The 27,607-nt window shown below is 41.1% G+C and overlaps 1 protein-coding gene across 1 annotated transcript in view; it reads right to left on the bottom strand.

The window, feature by feature from the left end:
- Positions 1-561: 561 nt before the first annotated feature.
- Positions 562-27,607, bottom strand: part of RANBP3 (RAN binding protein 3) — a 49,851-nt gene continuing 22,805 nt past the window's right edge. The window contains exons 5-19 of the mRNA XM_014962707.1: positions 26,795-26,831; positions 26,621-26,707; positions 23,951-24,022; positions 22,677-22,742; positions 20,742-20,834; positions 19,552-19,655; positions 15,837-15,956; positions 15,066-15,169; positions 13,167-13,245; positions 12,185-12,287; positions 11,168-11,292; positions 9,048-9,168; positions 8,256-8,398; positions 6,060-6,240; positions 562-4,216 (exon numbers count right to left, since the gene is read on the bottom strand). Coding sequence (XP_014818193.1) covers positions 4,173-4,216; positions 6,060-6,240; positions 8,256-8,398; positions 9,048-9,168; positions 11,168-11,292; positions 12,185-12,287; positions 13,167-13,245; positions 15,066-15,169; positions 15,837-15,956; positions 19,552-19,655; positions 20,742-20,834; positions 22,677-22,742; positions 23,951-24,022; positions 26,621-26,707; positions 26,795-26,831 — 1,479 coding nt within the window. The 3' untranslated portion in view covers positions 562-4,172. The remainder of the gene's footprint in view (positions 4,217-6,059; positions 6,241-8,255; positions 8,399-9,047; positions 9,169-11,167; positions 11,293-12,184; positions 12,288-13,166; positions 13,246-15,065; positions 15,170-15,836; positions 15,957-19,551; positions 19,656-20,741; positions 20,835-22,676; positions 22,743-23,950; positions 24,023-26,620; positions 26,708-26,794; positions 26,832-27,607) is intronic.

The raw sequence follows: 27,607 nt of genomic DNA, 5'->3' as shown, positions 1-27,607 counted from the left end.
CAGCCTGGGGCTTGTTGGATGCCTCCTGGGCTCCTGAACATCAAGTACAACATTACTGCTTTGCTTTCCCCAGGTTTCATGAGAAGATGAAGTTAAGCTAGAGGAACTCAACCAGGGATGGCTCTTTTACAACATACCCCACGCTCAATTCACAGATATCACTGCCTACCCCCAGAATTACCAGCGCTCTTGATGACAAATTCACCTTTCATGCATGTCTTTAAGCCCTTGAAAGGAGGTAGCCGAAAGGGAACTCCAAATACGATCTTTAAATGAGACCTTTATTCACAGAAATAATCTTTGAGCATTTCTTTGCCAGATCCTGTACCATAACCTAGGAGAAAGGAATTAAGTTTGACTCAAAGAGTCTAGATTAACAATTCTCTCTTAGCACCTGTGTTGCTCCGTGCTAATCTTCACAAGGGAAAAAAAAATTACCCTGGAAAATTAAAATACCTTTATAACATTGTCGGAGTTTATCTCCTATGCAGAAATGGACTCTAGAGTTCGGTTTAAGCCACTCAGTGCACAGAAAGACCAAAGAACAAGGGGAGAAAAGCGCACAGTGAAAAGTCAGTTTAATGAAATCTTGCATGACAAAGTATGGCAATTATCATAATTGGAATTCCTAAAACTAGAGAGGATTACGGGGAGACATGTAACATGTTTCTAGAAAGGAAATAAACCATTTTCTACACTCACTGGGAGAACAAGAGGCCAGTCAAACTGCAGAATGGGACGCATCAGGAACAGTCATTTAACGGCAGCAAAACCTACGCAATGGAATCAACACCTCAGTGACTGGGGACAGGGGGAGTCACTACAAAGTCAGGGGTTTATTCCTGCAGGCGTCTAACGGCGCAGACATCTGCCCAGCCCGCTCGCAGCGGAGCGTTGCTGAGGACTCGGCTATTTAGATCTTTCCCTGCCCTGTCTTCTCAGAAGTAGTGCATCACGCACTCAGAAATGGACCAAAAGATGTTACAATTACACATTTTCTTACCTTAGTGTTTGTATTTCCTATGGCTGCAATCTTATTTTTAGTTTTACGATAACAGGTTAATTTCTGGTTTTACTAACATCACCATTCTTGCGACATTGTCCCCATCAGCTGTGCTCAACTATTACACTCTTCAGTATCTCTTTTTTTTTTTTTTGTCCCCTAGAAAATTTGAAAGGCCGTGCCCACATCAGTCAGCAACCGGAGCGAGACCCGCAGTAACTGCTAACAGCACCCACGCTCACAGCAGAGCCAGGAGCAAAGGCACAGCAGGAAGGGAACGGAGGCCCCACCACCAGCCTCCCTCCAGCACCTGCTGCCCCGCACAGGACCGGCCAGGCCAGGCTCGGGGCGTTTTGCTGGCTTGTTTTCTGATAAAATTGTTATTGTACTTCCCACATAGGTTTTGATATGACACTTACACACGTCTTTCAAAACACATAGGCATTGTCTGGTTTGATCTGTCACTAGTTTACTAAGGCTTTAAGCAGAGAGTGAAAGAATTTCAAAGTTTTGCTTTGTCCTAACGTGTCTTGTTGGGCAGGACCCAAACTCCTCCTGTGGCCAATTCTGTCAGTGGTTCGCACTAATATTTTCCTCTTCCCTGTAAACATATATGCAAAACTTCCAGCTGAAATAAAATTTGTATCAGTAAATATTTTTTTTTATTTACTGATATATATTTTTTTAGAAAACAGATGTAGGTGATTGGGGATTACCACTGAACCCCATGGCAGCCAGCACACCTATTCCATTCTTCTGCATCTCTATGGACCATCAATTTCATTTTAGGTGAAGCACCTCAAGGTGAGACTACACAGACCCCATGGAGTTTGGGACCAGGAAACATCTCCTGTTTCTCCACAAGCAGGCCCTGCTGACCAAGATACCTTATTAATTTCTTTAAGCTGACAACAAGCTACTTTATGCTGCAAAGTTGTTTGAAAAGAGTAGTTCGCATCTTGGCTCTTTTTACACTGAAATACTCAGATTTAAAATGTAGTTCACTTATTTGAAAATGCAGAAGGTCCCCAGACCTTGTGATGCAGAAACAACTGTGTGGGTGGGTATGAGGACACATGCCACGCTTCTGGCAGTGAGCTGCAGGGGAAGGGGTGCGTCAATAGGTTTGTGCATGGCTAAAAAACTTTGTAAATCTAAGGAGGAAAAAACCCCAAAATGCAAAAAGGCATGAGAGACAATCCAGAGAAATCACAAACGCTGTGGCACAGCTCATCATTAGCCCTTTTCACTCCCCAGGAAAGTAATCCAAGATGTTCTTTCAACGGGCTACCAGGAAAAGCAAAGAATCCCCCCTCCCCAACAACTTCAGACTCCTGGCAAGGGCTACTAACAGACAAGAGGTGCAATTAAACCTGTTCTCAACCCCCCTCAAAGAAAAGCGTGCTACGTTAAAATAGAGGCAATAAAGACTGGTTTGCTATTTGACCAATTTCAAAGTTGCTTTTGTGCTACAACCTGGGTTTTCATTTTCAGTTCATGCTATGCTAAATGCTTGTTTAATTTTCTTTTTAAATGGAGCATTTTTAGGTTTCCCTAACCTACAGGAGAAAGAGCAAGCAAGTGAGAAATTATCTATTAGTAAACTATCAAGGAACTAGAAAAGTTTGGGGAATTTATAGGGAAAGTGATCTGGTCACTGTTCTTAGTGACTACCAAATTCCAACTGTCCTGGACAAGAATATACCATATGTTTTAATAACAAAATAAAACTCAATTTTCACACAAAAGGTCCAGATGATTAGAAAACATCCAAAGCAAAAAGTAAGTTCTGGTTACAGTAGGAGTACTTCAGAATTACACACAGGAAAACACATTCTTCCTTTTATTTTGGTGGAACAGAATACAATATCCTTCAGCCCAAACTAGCCAAAGCTGGCAATATTACCTTTCTCTTCATGCTGCAAGACTTCAGGAAACGGAACAGGGACAGGAAGGGTTAGAAGTTAATTTTCTATTTAAGGCCGTTAATTCACCAAGATACTTAAAAATGTACTCAACTTTAAGCATGAATAGTTGCATTGACTTCAGTAAGATTATTCACATGGAAAGTCAGGCAAGTGCTTAAATGGCTTGTTGAATCAAGCCATTAAAATGAGAGCTACTTTATTATACAGATTTATTTTAATGGCTGCTGAGCTCATTACATGAGCCTATTTTATTCTTCCAAGGGCTAACAGCTGTTTCCTCATCAACTTTTCTAAAGGTGTGACCTGTATGCCTCCTATACTTTACTGTAGCCACAGAAACATATAATTTCTAAGAAAAATTGTATGCAACATCTATTATATATAGTGGCTTAGCTCTCCCTTAAATAGTAACAGAAAAGAACAGTACAAAACAATAGTTTCACTTTTTCCAACACACAAGAGCATCTTATTGAAAAACTAAAATAAAAAAGTATCACCACAATATAAATCCCCAAATAATAATAATGAAATGGGAAGAAAGAAAACAAGTTAGCAAAACATTCTGGGGACTTTAAAGTCTCTTACTACCGCATTAAAAAAGCTTTTCTGGTGAACCACACTGTTTTGTTTCTCTCTGTTTACAAACCCACTAGTCAGGGAACAACGGTGTCCACGACCTACGTTGGGATTAAAAGGTAAAAACACAATCTGCCCCATCTGCAGTCCCAAAAGAGAATGAACCCAAGCGGGCAGTCAGTGAGCGTAGGAACTGGGGAGGACACGGTTTCCCTGCAGGTGGCAGAAACTCATAAGGGGGAGGAGGGGTTACGAAAGCAGAATTCGAGTTGGAACCGTGTCGGACAGTTCTATCTTGGAGGCCTGCAAGACATGAACTACTGAAGAAACAGTCAAAAGGTCCCAATGAAAAGCTGTGACAAGCCGTAATGTGCCATTTCAATTACAAGGATGAGGGGAAATGTTTGGTTTATTTTTTTTTTTTTGGCTCATCAATATGATGAGCTTTCACGTCCCAAACCACATTCAGGTAGTTTCCAAGTCTGCTTTTTTTGTGTGGAATCTACTGATCCAGACCAAAAAACCAAACAAACAGAACAGGGATGCACAGTTCTTAAGTCCTGGAGCCTTCAACACTGCCTGAAATAATAGCTGGCCTGGGGTATCCAGAGATGCCTGCAAGATGGTGTTCATAGCAGCCTTGCAAGCAGATCGGCTCACATCTGCTATGTGCTGCCAACGTTCTGCCCGTCACCTTCATCATTAGGACCTGAAACAGAGAAAGCAGTTCTTTGTCATGGGAAATATCTTTTGTTTCTTTCCTAACAATACGAGATCCTGCTTGGGAAGCTACAGAATTCTCAGATTTAGGATTTCAATGACAGATGAGTTCTCCCTCCCTGCTCCCACCCCAGCTGACACTTTACTTCTCCAGATAAAATTCTGCAGTGGAGAGAACTTAATGTCCTTGACTAATCTGGTTTGGAGATCCCAATAGCATCCCACAGCCTAAAAGCTCAGTTTCCAGCTTCTTCAATCCACCCACTGCTTTTGTTCATATTCATTCCTTCTTTATTTCCCCTGCAGAGAATGGAGGACTGGTCTGAGTCAAAGGTGGGATGTTCTAAACCATAGGAAAGAAAAGCACAGATGACTCCTAAATCAGGAGTACAGAAGGAAGCCTTCCTTAAACAAAGGCTATTGCCTTTCTTAAATTATGGTCTCCTCATTACACTCTTTCCATGTCCCTTTGTAAACCTTCTGTTTTACAAACAGCACTCAAAAAGGGCAAGGAGAAGGACCCAGGAAGCTACAGGCCGGTCAGCCTCACCTCCATCCCTGGAAAGATGAAACGGTTTGTTCTGTGCGTCATCTCAAAGCATATGGAGGAAAAGAAAGCTATCAGAAGACTGGAGAGTTGGGCAGAGAGGAACCTGATGAAGTTCAACAAGGGCAAGTGTAGGGTGCTGCACCTGGGGAGGAATAACCCCCTGCACCAGGACAGGTTGGGGGCTGACCTGTTGGAGAGCAGCTCTGAGGAGAAAGACCTGGGGGTCCTGGTGGACAACGGGATGACCATGAGCCAGCAATGGGCCCTTGTGGCCAAGAAGGCCAATGGCATCCTGGGGTGCATCAAGGAGAGGGTCAAGAGAGGTCATCCTGCCCCTCTGCTCTGCCCTGGTGAGGCCCCATCTGGAGCACTGTAACCAGTTCTGGGCTCCCCAGTTCCAGAAGGACAGGGAACTGCTGGAGAGGGGACAGCAGAGGCTACAAAGATGACGAGGGGCCTGGAGCATCTCTTGTACAAGGAAAGGCTGAGGGACTTGGGTCTTTTTACTCTGGAGAAGAGAAGACTGAGGGGAGATCTGGCCAACCGCTATAAATACTTCAAGGGAGGGTGTCAGGAGGATGGGGCCAGTCTTTTTTCAGTGGTGCCCAGGGACAGGACAAGAGGAAACGGGCACAAACTTGAATATATGAAGTTCCACCTAAACATGAGGAGGAGCTTCTTTCCTGTGAGGGTGGCAGAGCCCTGGAACAGGCTTCCCAGAGAGGTGGTGGAGTCTCCTTCTCTGGAGACATTCAAACCCCTCCTGGACAAGTTCCTGTGCAACCTGCTCTGGGTGGACCTGCTCTGGCAGGGGGTTGGACAAGATGATCTCCAGAGGTCCCTTCCAACCCCGTATCATTCTGTGATTCTGTGATACTCATGGGTCAGTCTGGATCCTGCCTGCTGAATGTAAGTCAAGACAGTCATCTCAGTTTTTAAGTGCAAGCCTTGGCCATGTTGAAGGCAAAAATGAAACTAGCAACCACCCCTTAAAAATCCCGTAAAAAAAGCTAGAACTAATTGAAGCATAGATAACCTCTGCTAAACCATGACGTGTAACTCGTGTGGAAGCAGCAGAGGGTCCTTTATACCAGTTTGGAGAAGCATGAACAGTTGCATTCAAAAAGGCAATTCATGCAACGAGTCTTGTTCCACAAACACCCGTGAGAAGTAACAGGCCAGAAGTACATCTACGACATCCGGTTACAGACAGTACAGTCTGCCTTAAAGAACACAGAAAAATGTATGGAAAACAGGAAACTCCATTGTCTTTCTTCCTTACCACTTCCAACTGATCCTGAAGCTGCAATGACATCATCATCACTGTCTTCCTCGTTTGATTGCGTTACCTCTGGCTCAGGTGCTACATTCTTCACTTCTTGCTCTTGTTCCACTCTACTCCGCAAGGCCAAGATGCGATGGTGCAATGCAGCATACAACTGCCCTGTATCTTTAGAGCTCGCCTGCATTTTTGTTAACATTCAGAAACAAGAAAAAGGTTCGAGGAGTTATAACAGAATAAAACTGCCTAAATAATACACAACAGTCATACCAAATTTCACAATCTACTTTTCAGTTTTCTCATACACATGGTACACACAGCAAGTTGGCAGATATACGAAACTCTGGTGGTGAGAATCTATTCCTCTCCACTCAGCACCAACTGTCTCTGGCTCACATTGCCAGTACTGGCTGATTTTATACAACCTTCTTCACCTGGGAGTCACACAGCTTTCCTGATGCCTCCCAAAAGCTTATACTAAAAAGACCTTTAATTAAAAAGTTTGTCTTGCACACATTTTTCCAGGCTTGTCAATCACTCAAATTCACATACTAATTAATCCTAATCAAGTCATTTAATTGTTCCATGATGCACAGCCATGAAATTTTAACGTAAGACATAATGAGAAAACTGAATGGACATGCAGTCAGGCAGGCGATTATTCCAATTTGGGGGGGTTGGGGTTTTTGGGGTTTTGTTTGTTTGTTTTTGGTTGTTTTTTTTTACCATTCTCTTTTATGCTAGTCAGCTGTTTCAGAGGGAAGCACTTGTGATAACCTGTCCAAGAATATATCTTTTTTATTCTCAGAAGTTAATAGACACTTCATGCTTTCAAAATAATCAATTTTTAGGCCTATCAAACTAAGTATTTAATGGATATTATTTAAAAGGGAACTTATTTTGAATACTATGAAACTCTGTCTTCACTATGTCAATTAAGTCCTCATATTAACTAATATTTCCATTATCCTAAGTTAACTGCAAGGTAACAACCCCACTTCTGGTTCTTTCATAAAAAATTGTTTCTGTCCTCCCCATCTGTCATTTAAATCAGTCACCTCTACATCTACTAAATTCCCCTGCAATGAGCTATAGTGAATAAATCATTCGCTACATCCATTATTGAGCAACCTGCTCTGGTGGGAGGTGTCTCTGCTCAGGGCAGGGGGGTTGGAACTCGATGATCTTTAAGGTCCCTTCCAGCTCTAACGATTCTATGATTCCATACCAGACACTTTTAATCAATACTAAAATCATTAGTGAATAACCTGATGACAGATTAACTCAAACGTTTCCAATCTGGAAAAACACAGAGAAGAAGTTAACCATGAATTTCACTGCTTTTTCTTCCTCAATGGATATTCAGTATCATTAAGTTGAATCCTGGGCTCCAAATCCCAGCCCTACAAACTTAATGTCCCAGGGGAAGCTGCTGCTCTCTCAATTTTTGATCCATAAAGACACTTAATTCTTTTGCAACCCCTTGTGTAGAACCAGTGTAAGTTAAAAGAAAGTGTTCAGATCTCTCTAAATCTTTAAGTGCTCTTGGCACATTAGAGAATGACCTTTCTTTCTTACTGACTGTATCATGATGTCCCAAGTATTTTAGTAATTCTAATTGGGGTTGCTGCTTCTCCATTTAGTAAGCAAAGAAATCACTTTCACCATCCTACTACCCCTTGGAATACTCTGTATTAGAAGAAAATTGAAGTTAAAATGTGTTACCCTTAACTACTAACACAATGTTCTTGACAGATTATTTAATGTTTCACTTCCAGTAATCAGCTAGACATCCACCCCCACAGTCAGCGACAGCTTTCCCACGCTACAAGTTCTGGTAGATCTGCTTTTGGTTAAAAATCAATAGAGATCTATGAAATACCTATTTCCCTTGATAGCAAAAAATGATTTGCATTAATCTTGCACTATAGTTATAGTCTCAGTAGGTGTAGAACAGACCCCATGACTCCATGGTCAACACTTTGGACAATCTGGCTTCCTAGGGTCACGTTTTATGGGGAATTTCCTCACAAACAGTCAGGCTTTTCAAACAAGCAAAGTCTGCCAAGCCCCTTGTCTCTGGGGAGAGGGTGGTGGTAAGGAGGTAGGGTGCAAAGCAGAATGGGAATGTTACCTCAACAAGCAAGTACCAATTTTAGTAGAAAGGTTAAAATGTAAACAAAACCCAATACTCACTGATATAAGAAAAACTTTAACTCCCTGGTCCTCTGTATCCATGGCAGTGATCCGGATACTCTTCTCACTGGCTTTATCAATCTGCATCTGAGCCCAGAGCTTGGTATTTAAGATTAACCTGAGGCTCCCCTGAGTCCTCATCACTAAAGCCAAGATACAAGATCAGTTAGGTAGAAAAAGACATCAGGAAGCTCAAAACAGCCCAGATGGCTTTTTATTGTGTGACCGTTTAAGTCTCTTTACAAAGAATATCAAGGGAAAGCCCTTAAAATGGGAATCTTGTCACAACTGTTAATCAGAAGAATGTAGGCTATTAAAGATTATCAGTCATGTCTGAATTCAGTCCAAAGTCTTATACGTTAATATATCAAAGTTCAGTGGTTGGATCAGAGCTGATGATCTCAGGCTAATACACATTCCAGCCAGTCTGAACGATCTTGCACTATTCAAAGAGACTTTCCCCACCACAAGCATCCCATCCCAAAACGCAAAGAGCCCAGATCTGAAGAAGTTCAATCATAGATTTCTAGTCAAATATTCTAGTTGTTAAATAAAACTTGCTTTCATGGGGAAAAAAGTAACTGGAACATTTGCTACAATAAGAGGATATGAAAAGATACTCTCTTTGGAGGAAACAGTTATAAAATGAGGCAAGAGAAAAGGCCCCAACTGCTTCTGAGTTGCTGTAGCTAAGACATAATGCAAAGTGGATGCTTCTGTGTGTCATGGAAATATCCTGTGAAAACAGCACTGACTGTCATCCAGTACCTCATTTCCCCTGGTTCCTCTTACCCAGCCGAGACTGTAATGTTCCATCATCTGTGGAGGCCATATCATTGAGTCTCAGAAGTCCTCGACCTCTTTCCACCCAAGACTGAGAGTTTTTATCAAATACAAACAGCTTGCACTGAATCTGTAACAGAAAATATCTCTATAACATAGTGGTTGATTGAAGTAATAATATATTTCAGATTTAGTCACCTACAACTGGTTAAAACATTTTCAGATTTCATATTGAAATTTTAAACTGTTTATAGCTGTGGAAACCAAAGTAGTTGTCCTCTCTTTTGCAATAAATTCCTCAAAATATGCTGTCTGGTTTGGTAAGTTTGTTTTAACAGAAACTATATATTCCTAAAGAAGACCTGCAATTCAAGGTCAAACAAGAAGAACAATATTCAGATGAGGTACAAAATTCCACAGAGGAAACTTATTGTGATAAGAGACTGGGCAAAAGTCATCTTCTTAAATCAGCCAATTCTTTAAAAACTCTCAGGTACACTTTGTACCGCTGAAGGTGGTATTTGTTACTGGGAAGACCCAGCACAATGAACACAAAGCAAAATCCTTCCTGTATTAAAGAAGAAAGGATGAACAAACATGTTAGCTCATTATCAATTCATAAAGCCTGACCCACACCAAGGCATGAATAAACAAGAGGTATATTTCCTGCCTTCCTGGTTCATCCATTTGGAAAAGTCCACCTTTTGTACTTTCCAATGGTATGACCTTTCCTGCTTCCCATAAAAGCTCCTTTTCTTGTCCTGCCAAACATCTATACTTTTTATCCTCCTCTCTAATCCATCTTCATTGTCACCGATGAGGTTTCATACTCAAACTGTCATCCCTCAAGTTCTCCACGTACATGCATGCACTGGGTAGAGAATATATTCACATTTTTGTCCCCCTGCTTGTCTCATTTTCTCCACCACAGAACACCTAGCTCTGTACCATTCATTTCTGCAACATTAACACAGTTCTGTCTGTACAAGTCCTGTTGGGGATTCTAGTGCGTTACACTTCACAGGGAAAAGGAACCGAGGTGAGAGGTTTGTTAAGTCACAACACATTCATGCAAACGAGTACTGTACCCAGTACTATAGTACTACAACAGTACTCTACTGTACCCAACTGCTAAAAGCTGTGCTTTTCCCGAGTGAAACGGGACTCTCATCTCACTCCCATCTCTTCAGGGTCTTGTTCGATTACATGAACTATTCAATAGTTTCTACATACACAGCAACAGAGAAGTACCAGAACAATTATTTAAAGACCATTCATGTCTGGTAAGAAGCAGCCCAAGAAGACAAACATTCCAGGTATTGTTCTGTAGGATAATATGAGTGGAACTGCTTTAGTTACTGCCACAGTGTGTCTCTGTGTCAGAACAGACTAGCTTGTCTGAAAAAGCAAAAAGTTATCCTTAAGAAATAACACAGTTCAGGTGCTGAGAAACTTAAAAGATCAAGAAAACAACTATAATTTGAGAATAAAGAAGGAAAAAAAAATCCATACACATCACTTAGTTTTACAAGAAAACATTGCACGTTTTTCTTAAGGACATACTGAAGTTAATAAGCATGTTCAAGTTAATGAATAACTATGATGATAAACAAATCACCTTTAAAATCAGGAGTCTTTAAGTCAAGACCAAATGTCCTTCTAAAACATCACTAATTCAGTTAAGTACCTCAAGACAAATTCCTGAGTACTGTTTTATGGTTTCTGCTATGCAAGAAACCAGACTCCTGGCATCATAGTCCATTCTGAGTTTTTTTAAAAAAAATCTTCAGTAGTACAATAATTAAAAACCTTAAAAATATTTAGTTCATTTAAATTTTCTTCAAATAATCGTTTTGTAGGACACAGAAGCTTTGATGTGATTGATTCAGGGAAGTATACTTAAAATTTGTCTGGATGGCCCAAGCATTAAAATTATGAATAAAGAGGAAATTAAGAAACACCGAAGTAAGGATCTGATAATAAATATCCAAAGTTTGCATTTTAACACAAGATAGTACATTAGAGATATAGAGGAGGCTGAGTTGCATGAAATCAGGTGGTGTGCATTCACTGGACACCCATATGAATCCCCAGAAACTCACAGCTCCTCTACTTTATCCATTTCTTACCTGCAAGACGTTACTTTCAGCTTCCTCCCCAGTAATCACTTCCACCTTCGCTAATAAACACTTCCTCGCTGTTGCTTTAGTATAGGCTGCCGCAGACTCCGCCAGTGACTCTGAAATATTATTAGCTGAACAACATTTTAAAAGTTTGAGAGTGATTAGCATATAATTATGTGAGATTTATAAAGGTCTCACAAGTACACCACAATTTAGAGAAATAAAGTACAAAAGATGGACATTAATGGAATATTAGAAACAGGAGTCAAGTTTAAAGCAGAAGTCACAGCTTGCCTTTAAGTCTTGTTTTAAAAGCATAAGACAAGACAAGGGACAGAAGAGGCAAATTATCTAAATTTTGTCCCTGTATCCAGTATTTCAAACTCTTTGCTAACACAGGGACACCTCTGTCCCTGCAGGTGCTCCGGCAGCACTGGTGCCGCGTAAAGCTGTGCCTACACACCTACAGCACCACTCCTTTCCCACTTGTATTTTGATTTGCAAGCAGGTTGCTGAAAAAAACCCATAGCTCCCAAATTTTCCAGAAAATCTTGCCAATCTGAAGAGTCACAGAAGTCTAGAATCCAGCAAACAGTTCTTGATTCAAGCAACACATTTGGTGCCCCCACTCAATACAATATACGTTTGACTCAGACATTCCATCACTGGAAGTATAATAGAATTGTTAAAATCCAGTTTACCACAGTTTTACACTCTCTAGGTTGAAGTACCTGCTCTGTTAATTCCCTCTATTTTCATTCTGCTGAAGATACACCCAATACCACAGAATGACCATGAAAAAGACAGCGTAGCCAGTATGCATTTAATATTAAAGACAAAAGGACAGGAGGATCTATAGCCCCCAGCACATCACCTCCCACCCCCAGCCTGTATCTTTGGTTACAAGAGACAGTAAAGGCAACATAAAAACGCCATGTTTTTATAAAATAAGGGGATATTGAAAACCGCAATCACTTAAACAAGGATTAACTAGCATTCCTAAAATAAAATTTTGTTTTTCACCTTTCTCTGGTGTGGCTTCCTGAGAAGATGATTCGGACCCAGACTCGGTAGCAGCGTTCTCCTTATTGCTCTCTGTACTACCTTCATTTGATTTTGGTGGACTCTATCGCAAAGGAGAGGAGGTAAACAGAAGAGAGAAAGAATACACTAATTTTACAGAAAAGGAGTAGTGATCAATTACTGCCGGAAGCTCTATCTATAAACCACACGGCAAACAAAAATCCTGCAGATGACATGCTTTCACAGTAAAAACTGTCCTGCTGCCCTAGCCAGGGAACTGAATGGAACCTGAAAAGCAGCTCAGATTATTTTCCCCTGAACTAAAACCAAATTTCAACCCTTATTTTGGAGTTATGTTCAACAAAGCAAACCAGTTTCAGCTACGGTTCAACTCAAGGCATACCTGACTGGACGACTCCTCAGTGGTCAGACAGGTATGAACACACAGCACTGAGCCTTTCCTGTCTGTGCCAGCAGAGCAGTGACACCAGCAGCAGGAATTCACAAGGCACTACAAGTTATATTGTAGGATGGTACACAATGAACAGAATTTCCTCAATCTTACCCCAGTACTGAGGCAGCTGCCTCACTGTTGGGCATGAAATCCCACCGCTGGGGGAGTCACGTAACTCAACAATTCTCAATCTGGTGGCCAGCAAACATAAACCACCCTCAAATACTTATATCGAAGAAGCCACCCAAAGCAGCGAGCTGTGCCGTGAAGTGCTTGGACTCGAGAGCCACACACACTCCAGAGACAGCCCAGCCTGGCAGGGAGATCCTGGGGAGCGCTGCTGGTGCAGACAGCAGCTCACAGCGACCCCCCCATGCTGCACTCCAAATAAGCTACCTGCAAGGGAAACCACTGAAAGAAAACCCTGCTCCAGTGACAAGTACAATTACAGGTTCTCAAAATTCCTGAGTGATAATCCATAAGGCGCACTACTCACAAAATCACATTTCCAGCACAGTGGATACTCACTAGGACTCGCTCACTCATGTTCTGGCCAAAAACAAACTTGTTGCTAGATGCATCTGCGCTGTTTGTAGAGTTCTCTACACTGAAAAAAACAAAAACAAAAACAAACCAAGTTTTGTAAGTCAGGAAAATATATGTTTATCTTCTACTGATAAAATTCCTCAAAAAGCAAGTGATTGTCACTGGCTTTAAAAACTAAGCACTGGTTGACACAGAAACATAAGCAGAAATTAACTTGGTAACATACTGGTAGTAACACACCACATACTGGTTTTAGAGAATGAGAATTCTCTCAGAATGAAGGGAAATTATTTTGTCACTGTAAACATTAAGCAATGATGAATGCTAAGTGAGGGCTTACTGCTTAATCATATAACATACTTTTTTTAAAAAAATCATTCTACATGCACGAACTTGAACCACTACACATTTTTAGGTCAATTTTTTCAGAAAGGGAAAGAACTGAAACATAAGCACTTGCAATATTGTACCTGAAGCAAAGCCAGCAGTGACAAGTAATGCCTTTTATTAGACCAGCTGCGATGCTAAAGCCTCCCCAAGAGGTTTCACAATCAAATCTCAGCCCTCACATCTTCCTTATAGAATAAGCACCCTCCTCCCATGTGGCATTTTTATTCATAGATTTTAAAATCCAATTTAGGAAGGACAACACTTTTACTATTTTACAAACTCAAAAGCTTAAGAGTGGTTGTTCATCTGCCTTCCCTTCAGGCAGACCTCAGGAAGACAACACCGTTACTAAGGGAGCACAGAGAATGCACCTGGATCAAGCCTCTGGGCATGTCACTACACCATTCAAGTAGAACCAAACAAACCTTTAAATTGTGCATGTAGAGTCATACTTCTGAATAAGGAAATTTAAATATCAGAGGAAATCCCCAGGGGAAGGAAGCTTTGCCTATGAAGGGAATTAAATACCACAGTTCTGAGCTCCAGTTAACTGGGAACTCAGTATGAACCACTGGTATCTGTCACATGACCGAGGACATTTACAATTTTTAAAGGACCAACTGTGTGTTACACAAAAGGAGGAATTTCCCTTTTACAAGTCAACTGCCATGATGTCATGCCATCTCACCTAAAAAACAGAGCCAACTCCACTTAGAGATGTTGGAGGTTTTTTAAAGGCAAACACAAAACTAGGTTTCTGGCAACTGTAACTCATTCTGTAACAGTACTTGATTTTTTTGATCACTTTGGAGCTAAAATTTTCAGAGCCATATTGACATCTCAGCCTTAAGTGAAGGGTGGCAGTTCAGAGTTCACCACTGTATATACAGAATTAGCACAGTTTTCTTCTGGCTGCCTCACTTTATGTACACCTACATCAAGTTTCTTCTGATGCCATTGCCTAATCAGAAATTCTCTCAAAGACCTCCCACAGTTAGCTGCCTGCTTATTCATGTAGGCCCTCTATATTGCTCTGAAAAGCTTATTATCATAACTAAATAGCTTTTTCTAAAAAAAAAAACAAACACAACTATTCTTCCCTTTATCCATATCATATATAAAACATACTGAATGCCACAAATACAGCACAGATCTCCACAGGATTCTACAGGATTAGTAGCTCCAATTTATTCCATCACTGTTTCTTTCTAATCATTCATGAGACAACTTCTCTCATCTTATGCTTGTATGCTTGTTAGTTTTCTGAAGAAGCCTTGGTGAGGACCTGGTCAAGTAAGTGGTGTCAAACGCATCTCCCTTGACCAGATGATGGAGGATTTCCCCAGATCTTAAGTTTTCCACTTCATTCCTCAGAAGCCTGGGTTCCCATTGACCCAGGATAAGCCTTATTTCCAATAAAGAGCAGAATCACAAATAACTTCAAACATATGAATAAGGAAAACTTTCCTACAGATGGCCCTGTGGTCTCACCTGGAACTGATGTACTGTAGAAAATAATTTGTTGCAGAAGATACATCTGATGTAGGTAGGCCAGCATTCTGCACATCAGCAGTTTCATCACTTTCATCTCCTAGCTAAAAAAGAACAAGTATATATTGACACTTTGAACTACTGACCGCAAAATTTTCAGCTCATTTTTTTCAAGACAAAGACCCACCCTCAAATACTTCCTGCAATAAAACAATATAAGTCCAAGTCCCAGTATTATACTTTCTTTTTTTTATGTTAGGAAACCTATGTAAGTCCGTCTTCAACAGAAGGTACTAATAATCCAACTCAATTACTTCATGCACGGGTTTGAACCCAGGTTTGAGAACGGGCTATCCTATTTTTCTTTTCTCGCCTTTTTTGTGAGCCTCAGTTGCATGAGAGCATCTTAGGAACACATTTTAACTTAATTCTGACTCAAAAGGAAAAAGAAAACATCCCATTGCACTGAGCCTTACACTTTACCTACGACTGCTGTAGGTGCGCTTATTTTTGAAAAAGCTTCTCATGCTACTGAACAGTATTAATCAATTTTTTTAGTGTCTGGAAGACCAATATTATAAAACAGCCAACCCAACTGCGTTCACAGCTTCTAATTTTGCATATAATCACAGAGGTTTTAAATCTGTTAGATAGTGGCTTCAAAGTACTTCCTAACCAGTGTGTAATGCTCATGCCAACAAATGATCCGTTCCACCACTGGTTATCCTCACTTAAATACATCAACTCTTACTCAAGATAACAAGTGTTTACCTTAACTCTGTCTCTTAAGTTTTGCCCAAATACAAATGCTTGCTGTGCATTTAGTTCTGCCTTCTCACAGCTGTCATCATCTGAAGTGTTGTTGGACTCTTTTTTCTGACATTCTCCTGCCTAAAGAAAAGCAAATGAAAACTTCAGCCCATGTAATTGAGTTTCTTTCAACAGAAAACACATTACGACATGGTGATTCAGTGCCATTTACAAGAAGCCAATAACATCTACAGAGCTACAAGGCAAATTTTGCATTTAAAAAGAAAAATCCTCTGTTGTTGTTTAGAGCATCTGTCTTAACAAACCACAGAGCAGTTAGGATTCAAGGGGATTTCTAACAATCATTTGGTCTAAACTGCCCTCCAAAGGAGCATCAACCTCAAAATCACACTGGACCACCCGAGACCTCATACAGTCAAGCCTCAAAAAATCCAAGGATGGCAGTTTTAGAGTTTGGTAGCTCAATGTTCAACTCCACTAAATACGATAGTGCTGTCCTAATACCCAACTGCAATCCCCTTTCCCCACACCTGCAGCCTCTCCTGTGTTTGGTACACACTTCCAAGCCTCATTCTATCTTGCTACAGCCCACCACTAGATGGTTGAGGAGAAAACTTCAATTCCCTCTCCCCTAGCGCAAGCAGAACATTCTCAGCTTTTTCACTCTGTCATCAGACATCATGTGCTCCAGCCACTTGCCACCTTGGTATTTATAAACGTCTTTCATGTACTGGAAAGATCCCAACTATCCCAAACTCCACACGGTGCTCCTGATGCCACCCAGCAGCGGCAAGTGAAGGGGAATAATCACTTTTCCGAACCTTATGGTTGCAGTCTTAGTAAAGCAGCCCAGTACATTGCCTTAATCAGTAAAAGGATGCACTACTCATTCATGTTCAACTTGTTCATTGCTGTTGCACAGGACCTCAAGGCCACGGTGTGACCTGCTAAGTCAGGAATAGTGTGTCCTGCTAAGGACCTTCTTCTATTCTGCACCCCACCTCCCATTAGTGGCTCTGTAATCTTTCCCTGGAGCTGCCACGGCAGAGCTTTCGAGAGCACCTGTGCCAATGCTGTCCCCTATTGCCCTCATACTATGGTTCTCATCCCCTTCTACTCAGGTCTTCACTCTGCCAAACCCTTATAGAGGTGTTGGGAAGCAACTGCAACCAGCACAGGAATTGTCCCCTCCCCCTCTCTCCTCATTTCTAACCCTGTAGCTTTCAATATACATTAGAAGACCGAACAACATGCACAAACCCTAACAACTAATCAGCACACAGCAGGTGCCCCTCATCGAAGCATTCTCTGATCAGCATTAACAGCATCTTAAGCAGAAAAAAAAAAAAACCCACAGGAGGAAGTTTAAGCATATTCTGATGAAAACCATATAGTTACTACAGGAAGAATATGGAATACCACCTGCTTCACTGGAGAGACACAGACTCAATTTTTTCATGTCCTTCATCACTAGGTTCCCTCCAAATTTGGCAGCAGACATATTTTTCCTTCATCTTGCCTTTCCTGGTAACACACCTGTAAAATCCCTTCTTGCAGTCCTTTCATCCCCAGACATTTCCAGCTCCAGCTAAGCTTTGGCTTTCACAGTTCTCTCCCCACACATCCTGGCAATCCCTTTGCATACCTCTCAACTTACGTACACTCCCCTTCTGGATTTAAGGAGCCCCTAGTTCATTCACGTTGGCCTCCTGCCACAGTTCCACAATATCCTGCACATTAGGACAAATCTACTCATTCTCTGCCGTGGTTGTCCATAAAGATAACAAGCTCTCCTGAGCCTTTCTGTCCTTCAGGATCCTACCACCAAGCTTGATGATCAAGCTGGAGTCTCTCCTAAAGTTTGGGTCCTTACTCTGCTACTTATCTTCCTCACTTCCCTCAGGATCTCAATCTCACAGCTCCTCCCGCCATCACAGCTACTGTCAACCTTTATTTCTAATCAGTTCTTTGATGTGAATACCAGGTCCAGCTGAGCACCTCTCTGGTCAACATATCCAGCACCCGCATCAAAAAAACCGTCCTCAATTTATTCCTAAAATCTCCACTACTTCTACCAGGAAGTACCATGCTGCCACCTTGATCAGGTATCAAAGTTCTTAAAGTTCTCCTTTAGAACCAAGGTCTGCAACTGTGAAGCTTGTAGCTCTCCGAGGACTTTAGCTACCTTCTCCCCTTGATCGGTCCCTATTAATCTCCCCCTTGTTGTCTTCCCCTCTGATCTTAACCTATAAACACTTGACCATCTCAGCACCTTTCCCAAACCATAGCCTCTCCATTCCAGCAGCTTCTTTGAGCATAGCAGAACACATTCTCTTCTTGTCCTTTCTGATTCACTTCCTAAAAATCTCACAGGTATCCAATGCAGTATTCCAATTGTCCAAGGGAACCTCCTGTATCCGTGACCCCAGTGAGGTTACAGAACCGCCACTGCAGACAGATCTCCAATTCCTCCCGTTAGCTTCTCACGCAGGGTGGTGTTGCCCACAGCAGCACCCGATGGCTGCCAGCCATGGCACTTTCCGCACAGGGGAAAGGCAGCAGTGGGAAAACAACACCGCGTTATATCCAAAGGAGTTTTGCAAATCCCATTTTACGTTTAAGGGAAATAAACTTCGCATAACCTAGCTTTATTATCTGCCTTCAGATTCTAACTCTGGCATTTCAAAGACATCCTTTTTCTGCTGGTAGTCAGAAATGGGCCAGTGTTGCCTGCTGGGAGTAGTCCTCTACCACTGAATGGTGCAGATAGGATAAAGGAACATTCTGTTGAACAAAAGGAAAAATCATTAGCCTAGGATCTCCTTAACAGGTCCTCCTCCTTCTGGATAAGGAACATTATCTCCCTGCTGCAAGAAAGGCCGAGGGCTGCAGGGTAGGCTCAAACAGCTGCCTATCAAGCATCCCACACATCTGACGACTTTCAGCCACCAGACTCTCCCACCAGTCAAGTGAGGTTGACCTGACAAGTTGGGTAGCTTGTACCCAGCTAAGGGCTAGGTTACTTAGGGCTCCTCCAATTTCCTGGAGTTTTTCAAGACCCAGAAACAAGGCTTAGCCCAAATAGGTACAGGTTGCCACAGAGGTGGCCCGACAGAAGCACCAGTCAGACCTGGCCACAGCCACTAGAAGAGGAGACAGCTCTTCTCCCTCCTCATAGAAGACAATTCCCTACTCTCTTGACCACTCCCTGCACACAGGGTAAGACATGAACCAGCAGGAAGGAAGATGTATTTCATTGTGCAATCTGATCAGATGAAAAAGCAGTACTCTATCAGTCCACTAACCAAGACACCTAAATTGCAAGAATCCAATACCTGAGGTAGGAATGGCATCACTCAAGCGGCAGTAAGATTTTACAGCAAAACTAGAAATAAAGCTAGAAAAAGAAACCAATGAAGCAGAACTGAGCAATTTTATTTTATTTTGTGAGTGAAATTATGTACGAAAAACCATCCTAAACTGTGGATTCAGTAAATCTTTATTACAGTTCTCAAATTAGTAAAGATAAATACCATACTATTAGGAAAGTATAAAATCTAGTACTACACCTAAAGTGTACTACCACAGTGTGGACAGAAAGAGGGCTACCACTGATGAAACTGCACTCACATTGCTGAACAAATAGACTCTGTTCAGAGAATACTATTTTATAGTCTGTCACTTTGAGTGTCCTTCCAATCCTTCTCCAACTCACCTTGTCTTCCGAGTCAGAACTTTTCAGTGTTGCATTACTTAGTGATTCTGATGTGGCTGCAGAATCTGGTGGGATATTTACACCATTGGTGCCACTGCTGAGAACTGCAATAAGGAATGAGAAAATGACATCAGTTCTTTAGATTGGCCTAAAAGCAGCAAGTTTTCTATAGCAAATTGCATGCTTGCTTGCGTTTCTTGTTTAAGTCCTAGAAACATTATGATGTAACCTACAGAGTTCCCACAGTACTCTGCAAGAGATGCGAGAACCATGATTTGGCAATTCTTAGCAGGATCAAAATTCCAAATGCAGAAAACCAAGTCAGAAAAAAGTAATCTAATCTACACAAACTTTGCAGGGATTTCAACACATACAACTTCAAGCATCCATTCTGCTCCAATCTAGTACTGTTCACAGCCAGCAGGGCTCCTCTTGGGACAGATCTAGCTACTCGCACACTGACTCCAACTGAAAATGTGTACCCAATACTGAGTCCTTCGGAGAATCCAATCCGTCCCAATAGGCACGCCAAGAAATCAAGCTTTGGTTTTATGCCAGATTCAGCATTAATTGAATTTACTTCTGTTTCATTTCAACTGAAATCCCAAATAACAAAAGGTAAGAGGCTGGGAAACACTAGAGTTCAGGAGACATAGACACCTTGAACGTTTTAACTTGCAGTTTCAATCATGTCTATTTCTACTAGCTATATCAAATTCCATAACAAGACAATAAACATAATATACATGACTAAACTAAGAATTAAAAGTGTCTTTCAAAGTCCCAACTTCAAAATAGTCCCCAAGCCTGGAGGCACCTTCTAATGATTTAGGCATTTTCCAGCACCGTGCAGCCAGCAGAGTCTACCACTATCTTCAACAGATCAGCAGTCGCTCGTTATACCATGCTCAATGCTGTCACCCTTCTTCTATTCCAAAAACCAAACCTGGCCTACGTTGAAGTCAGAGGCCTGGCAACCTCAGACAGTCATCCCATAAGAAACCGAAGGCATGACTGCGTTATCGCTTACGTAGCCCAGATATACTTAACATTGAAGGTGTTTCTTTTCTGAAAAGAGAAACCTAGCAAAACAAAGGCAGATGCCAAGTAAAACCAAGTCACTACAGTAACCAGATTTTGTATTTTTGTTCTCCTTCTGCAGTACTCTAGAAAGCAAAAGCATTATTTACCCATCTGCGAGAATGCTTTTGGCTGTGGTGCCTGTAATACTGCGGGACGTAGCACACTCCGCTGCTGCTCCTTCGGTTTCTGGCTGGGGAGACCTGCAAGTAAAAGGTGTTTTCAAGAGTGATAAAGTTGAAAAATTCAGCTTCATCTAATCTTCTCTGTAACTGCTTCCAACAGAACATACAATGGAAAAACAGACATTTAAAAAGCTTCCACCCCCTTCTTTCCCACTCAGCCTCAAAACAGCATTAGTCCCAAATAGAGAAGACAACTTCCTAGACTTAAAAGACACTTTAAAATATATTCTCTGCTTTATCAAATTCTCTGTCTTATCCAGGAAAGCGCAGGAAGGAGAGTTTATGAAAATGTAAGAGAAATTAACAGCATACAAGCACTCGTATTTATTCCCTAACATATTATTCAACTACACATTCCTTTTCTCCTTCCAAGGAAGTAATTTCCAGATACTGGCCAATTATTTCCCCCCCTCCCCCTGGTTCTTTATACAGTCGAATCTACTGGTAATGTAATAATCTTACATGTTGTTTCATTTACAGCCTTTTGGCTTTCTGAATTAACCTGGCCTTTGGTTTGCTATATTGAGACACACAGCACTACAGCTCTTTAATTCCGTGCTGATTCAAAAAGCTAACTGATCTTAAACAACCTAATAAAGAAAAAAAGACAAAAAACCATCCTAACTCTAGAAGGTTTCAGCAATCCCAGAAGGTTCAGTTTTCTTCACTGAACAAAACAAAGATGAAGTCTTGATCCAATAAAATGCTGCATCAGAAGTTAGCCACTCAGCTCAATATTCTGCAAGTACAGAATCACAGAATCTTCTAGGTTGGAAGGGACCTTAAAGATCATCTTGTCCAACCGTCAACCTGACTGACAAAAATAGACACCCACACAACAAACAAGGAGCATCATCACTAAACCAGACCTCCCAGCACTACATCAACCCGTCTTTTGAACACCTCCAGGGATGGGGCCTCAACCACCTCCCTGGGCAGCCCATTCCAATGCCTGATAACCCTTTCAGTGAAAAATTTTTTCCTAATATCCAGCTTGAACCTCCCCTGGCGCAACTTGAGGCCATTTCCTCTTGTCCTGTCGCCTGTGACTTGAGAAAAGAGACCAACCCCCACCTCTCTACACCCTCCGAGTAGTTCCATTTCAGGCCACCCGTATTCAAAGGACATGACAACACCCAAAATATAACTATCCTCAATTCAAACATTCATGGCTCAGCTCAGACATACCTTGTTGTTTTTTTTAAATTTACTTCTCTTACTGCAAACAAAACAAACTATTTCCATACATATATATATATAACAAATAATAAATTCCATTACCAAAATTGTTTTGTTTTTTTCTCCTAGACTCCTAAGGAGCTGGAATATCAATGTCCTTCCCATTCTGTCTGGGGCTACACCAGCACACAGGAGACTCGGTCAGAGCCAGCCCACGCAGCCGACCCCTCCAGCCCCACGGGCCAGCACCGCGCTGCCCGGAGGGGACAGTGGGGAGTGAACAACACTCCAGCCCCGTCCCAGACCCTGCTCCCACCAATGGCTGGATGTACTTCAGTGCCTGCCTGGAGCACCCCTTCTGTTCCAGTTTGCTCCCCAAAGGAATCGTGTTCATGGAGCCCAGCGCTGCTCTAAGAATGGGATCAAAGCATGCGAGAGACACAACTGGGAGATGCATTTCAGAAAAGCTCGACTGAAGCCAAAATCCAGATGTGTCTGTACCCACTACACAGAGGATATGGGCATAACTACTCCGGAGAATGTAAGATTTGTATTTATTTTTTTTTTCATAAACACATGTTTAACCACCTTCAAGTTACAACAGCAGTTTGAGGAAACTCCTAAATAAATAAAACACTTGAACTGGTTTCTCTGTACTGCTGCAGAAACCACTGAACTCACCTGCACTAGGTGCCTGACCATGGATAAGTGTTGGAGGCTTCAGCCGGAATCCACTGCTCTTCTCCTCTAGAAGCAAAATACAAAATTACAAGGGTGCAGCTGTAACATAGTACATACATTCAGTCATAAAATTCCTCATCCTTTCCCCACTGTAACAAGTTTTATAAAATATCCAAAGTCATAAGGAGATTTCCAAAGAACCAATTCACTTCTTCCAAAAGAAGAATGAGTTCCCAATGATTATCACACCAAATACACATCACAAAAACAGAAACATGAGTTCTTGCAGGAAAATAAAATTCCAAGTTTTTTTCAGAAGCATGAAAAAGACCCTTTTCACAAGAGAAACTAAGTTCCTTCTGTAAAGGACACAATAGAGGTGTAACAGAGGTACTTAATAGAGGGCATAAGTGAGAATCAAACTAAAGTCAGGACAATCTGACAAGTATGACTCAACATGACAGCTGCTAACAAGCACCAAACTGCCAATTATCATAAACGAACTTAAACTTTATTACTTAATATATTAGTATCTTGTAATTCCATTAGCTTTTACCTTATGCTTATATTATAAGCTTTTACCTTATGAAGGTAAAATAAATTCCTTTCCTTGTACTCACTACAGTTAAGAATTTTAGATAAAACATCAAAATCTCAAAAAAAAAATACTGAAATCCACAGCTATTACAAAATGAGTTCTTAAGAACTTATGAGTTATAATTATAAAATGTTTCCTTTTAGAGGCATAATGGCTTGCTCAAAATACAACAACTCAGCACCTTGCCATCTTATTATTCTTCATGATTCTCATGCCATTTAAGCACAAGATAACAGTGTGCTACACAGTGATACCAACACAACCAAACCACAGAGTAACAGTGATTAATAAAAACAGTGGTAGTGTCAGCATAGGTTTCACAGGTCATGGTTGATCGTCGTGACCACAGATTACAGCTGATCAGATTTTCAGTATCAAAAAAACAGTACCTAAAATAGATCAATGAAAATTTCCCTTAAGTTTTATTTCGTGGTTAACAGATGAGCACAGAGTCACATTGCAGCCTTCCACCACCACTCCCAAAGCACTTCAGAATTTTGATATGTTATTTCAGTTACCTCCAGCAAGCATGAAATCAAGCAATGAAGTGAGCAAGAGAACAGCTGTAAGATCAGATCCATCACCACTTCCATTGTCCCAAAGAGGGTCCTACTTGGGAAGTATCAGAGCAGGCTGGATGGTGACAGCCTGACAGCGCTCTGCTGAAGCAGCTCACCTGGTTCTGAGTCAGAATTGCCTGTAGAAGGTTCACAGAAACTTGATGGCATAAAAACGTTGTTCTTTGTTACTGCAGTCAAGGAAAAATAAAGAGAAGTTGTGTATGTTGTTGTTAATTACAAACTCCATTCCCAGACATATCAAGGCTGCAAGTTGAAAACAATTTTTCTAGTAATTTGTTTTTGGTTTTTCTTTCTTCTGAACTAAAACAGTATTACAGCCATAAAAGTAAACAGGTCATTGTCCATAAACTGCCCTTATTTTCTCCTGAAACAGAGAGAACAAATTTCATTTGTTCTGCAGCGAAGATAAACACAGGATTCACGGTCTGAATTGTATCTGAGCCAGGAATTAAAAGTGATGTTAGAATGTATAATATCTTCACAAAATACCTACAACATTTCAAAAGGCCTCTGCAGAGAGGGCAAAAAGCAGTTATAATGGCTGTAAGTAGTGGAAGCCAACACCTCGGCCCCCCAAACAGCTTCACAGTGAGAGCTGGGTTTGCACAAAGAACCAGGCAACCTGTGCTTGAACCACCCTGCAAGGACAGAGATTTTACAGGAACAGAGGAGAGTACATCAGGGTATTTGCAGATGTCAAGAAGTCTAACAGTGAACAGAAGAGCAAAAAAAAAATGTTTGAAAGGAACAGGCAAAGGACAGTGTTTCTTCTCCACCCTTTGCTTGGACCCTGAGAAGGGAGTGAAAAGGAGTTTGGTTTGTTCAGCAGTAAATACTTTTGGTGTTGTACAAAGAATTGCACAACGCAGTTCCTGAAACAGGATGATCAGAGCAGGAGGTAAATGCATCAAGAGTCACAAGGCAAGAGTAGTAGGTTGGGGATTTTTGTCTCCAACAGATCATCTTGCGTGAAGGAAAGGAAACTCATCTCTAACACTGTTATATGAAAAAATACAGCACTTGCCTTTTATATTTCAGTTTTAGATTATTTTTTTCCATATTTGTTTCTTTCCTTTAATTCCACCTCTTTTTATTATGGTCTGCCATATGCTTAAAGATGATGCACATTTCATATAAGCAAAATTTCCCTACACTTCAGAGAAACAACCCCACAAAGAATGATAGAAGTTTGGAAAGTGAAAGATTTTCTGTAAACCAAGGCCATCAGCAATACTCAAAGAATATAAGAGAGCAATACTCCCAGCAATACTCAAAGAAGCCTCTATGGAAGTTGCAATTCCAATCAAAGTTGTCACTGCTTGACAACGCCATGCATCAGAAGAGAACAAGGGAGTCAAACAGGGAATAAGTGACCATACCCAGTCAAAGCCCACAGCCAAGCTGAGAAAGTACTCCCAACCCCTGAAACATCCAGTACTTAACCATAAAGAGCCAAATAAATTGTTTTCCTCCACTTCTTAACAAACATTAGCATTAACCAAAATCTGAGATTTTAGAGATTCTAATCTCAAAAGATAAAGGCATTACAGACTAGAAGAGACAGGGTTTGTAGGGAATTGAGGAATATAAAGTCCAACAAATGAGGAAGGTTCTAACAGGCTATACACATCTTAACAGAAAATCTACAGACACCACCACCCCCCCAACTCATTGGTTTTGTGCAGACAGTGTTCTTTTACCAAGAGTGACCAGGAAGCAGACAGCAGCAGCACTGCTCCTCTGGACTGTACTCAATTAACAGGGTCGCACCTCGAAACCCCCTGAGCCACGGGCCAAAGTGGAAGGAGAAGGGACTCCCCCCCCGGCTAGCCCTGGGAGTATGAAATGAGAATAATGTGCCCATAAAACATCAGCAACTGCATTTATTTCTTTAAAATTAAAAGCAAAATAACTAGATTTTCATCTTTTTGCCACACTTCCCAAATGTGCTGTGTTAGAGGAGTATTTTTTTCCATGTTCTCTCCTTTACTGTTTTTCTCATCTCCTTTATTTCAACTAAGATGACAGAAATGAAGTACCAAAGTCTCCAAATCTGCCCTGAGCACTGGCATATCTTAAATAAAATAATTCTCAACCAAAGCTAAAAACTTCTTATTGTCTGTGAAGACAGAAGGCATGAATTTTAGAGATCAATCCTGTGGGTAAACATGACCATTCCCGAGTATGCGATTTGCAAGAATTCACCCCGGCCTTTCCCAGGGGTTTTGCTGCCTTGACCGTTCACAGGAACGGGCAGGGGTGATTCTCTCAGGCATTTGCCAGGTGGGAAGGGTGCTGAAATGCACCAAAGCCTCTCCACTATAAAAGGAATAGGAGAAAAGGAACGGACTAAAACAACTTAAGCATGACCCGAGACTTGGAAGGTCTGCCCGGCAGTAGAGGAACTAGGAAACAGGTAACATTATATAAATTTGTTAAGAAGCAACCTGATCAAACAGATCAAAAATATTTCTGGTAAATTCTTCAATTTAACAGCAAAGTGTAAGATTAAAAGCTGAAACTGCATGTATAAACTTACAGATATAAAATGTTTTGAAAAAAACCCAAACATATCTATGAACTCCTTTGGGCTTCCCTGAATTTTCTCCAGAGACCACAGACAAGGTCAGAGCACGTGGCTGCCGGGGCCTTACACCAGAGCCCAGCAGACAGTAATAAGGCTGCTGACACAGCTGGGGAAAAAAGAAAGAAAGAGCGCAAGAAGGAAACCCAGGTCTTATAAATAATATTGTAACAACTTGTACCTGACTGAGAAGGAGGGAACTGAGTTAAGGACGAAGTTCTCTCACGCTTTACAGGTGGACAGTAGCTCCCGTCCTCTCGATCAGATTCTGTAGAAAAATGCAATTAGAGAAAATGCACAAAATCCTGGAGACAGATACTCTCATGCTTTTTAGTATTACAATCAAATCTCTTACCATCTCCATCTTCTGGACTTGATCCATCTGCTGATCTCTGAAATCAGATGACAATGATAAAACAAAAATCACATACTGAACATTTCCTTCTCTTTGGATACTTCCAAATCTTTTAACCATCAGTTTGGAGACTTTTTTTTTCTTTACCATCAATGATATACACTCAAGACAAAGCATTATTTTTATGACTTACATGTAGGCATACTGAACTTCATCCAGGTGCTATTAAAAAGATTAATTCAAAATATTTCATTTACAAATAAGATACCTGAAAATTAATATCCAAGCACTAACATCCTTAGAGACTATGCAACAATCATTACAATTTTCTAGATGTATTCAAAATCTGAAAATTACTATGTTCAAATTTGGTTTCATTTTTAAAGTTCCAAACTCATCATGAACATGCCCATTATTTGGGAATCCATTCCAAAACATTTTCCTTAATTAATGTAACTGCCATCAGTTTCTTCAACAAAAGGACAGTGTTGCAGGAATGTCTTTCAAAGCATGCTCTATAAACCAGCACTATGATATTTTGACACGAATTAGCAATAGTCTCCCAGCATCTTCCACAGAACCACAAACATCACAGGCTACCAACTATCACAATATTTTAAAAGTTTTTGAACAAAATTTTCACATCTTTTCTGAGGATTTCTAGGTCTCTCCCCTCCTTCTCACTCTGCCAGTTCCTCAGCTGATACCATCTCCCTTGTTCTTGCAAAACATTATCCCATGATGGATTCCTTTCGCTACACAAGGTGGCCAAGGCAGCATTAGCGCCTCCACCTCATTACAGAGCCTCCTGAC

Source organism: Calidris pugnax, unplaced genomic scaffold (genome assembly GCF_001431845.1).
Source record: "Calidris pugnax isolate Ruff unplaced genomic scaffold, ASM143184v1 scaffold952, whole genome shotgun sequence".
Taxonomy (NCBI): domain Eukaryota; kingdom Metazoa; phylum Chordata; class Aves; order Charadriiformes; family Scolopacidae; genus Calidris; species Calidris pugnax.
This window is presented reverse-complemented; position numbering and strand designations above follow the sequence as displayed.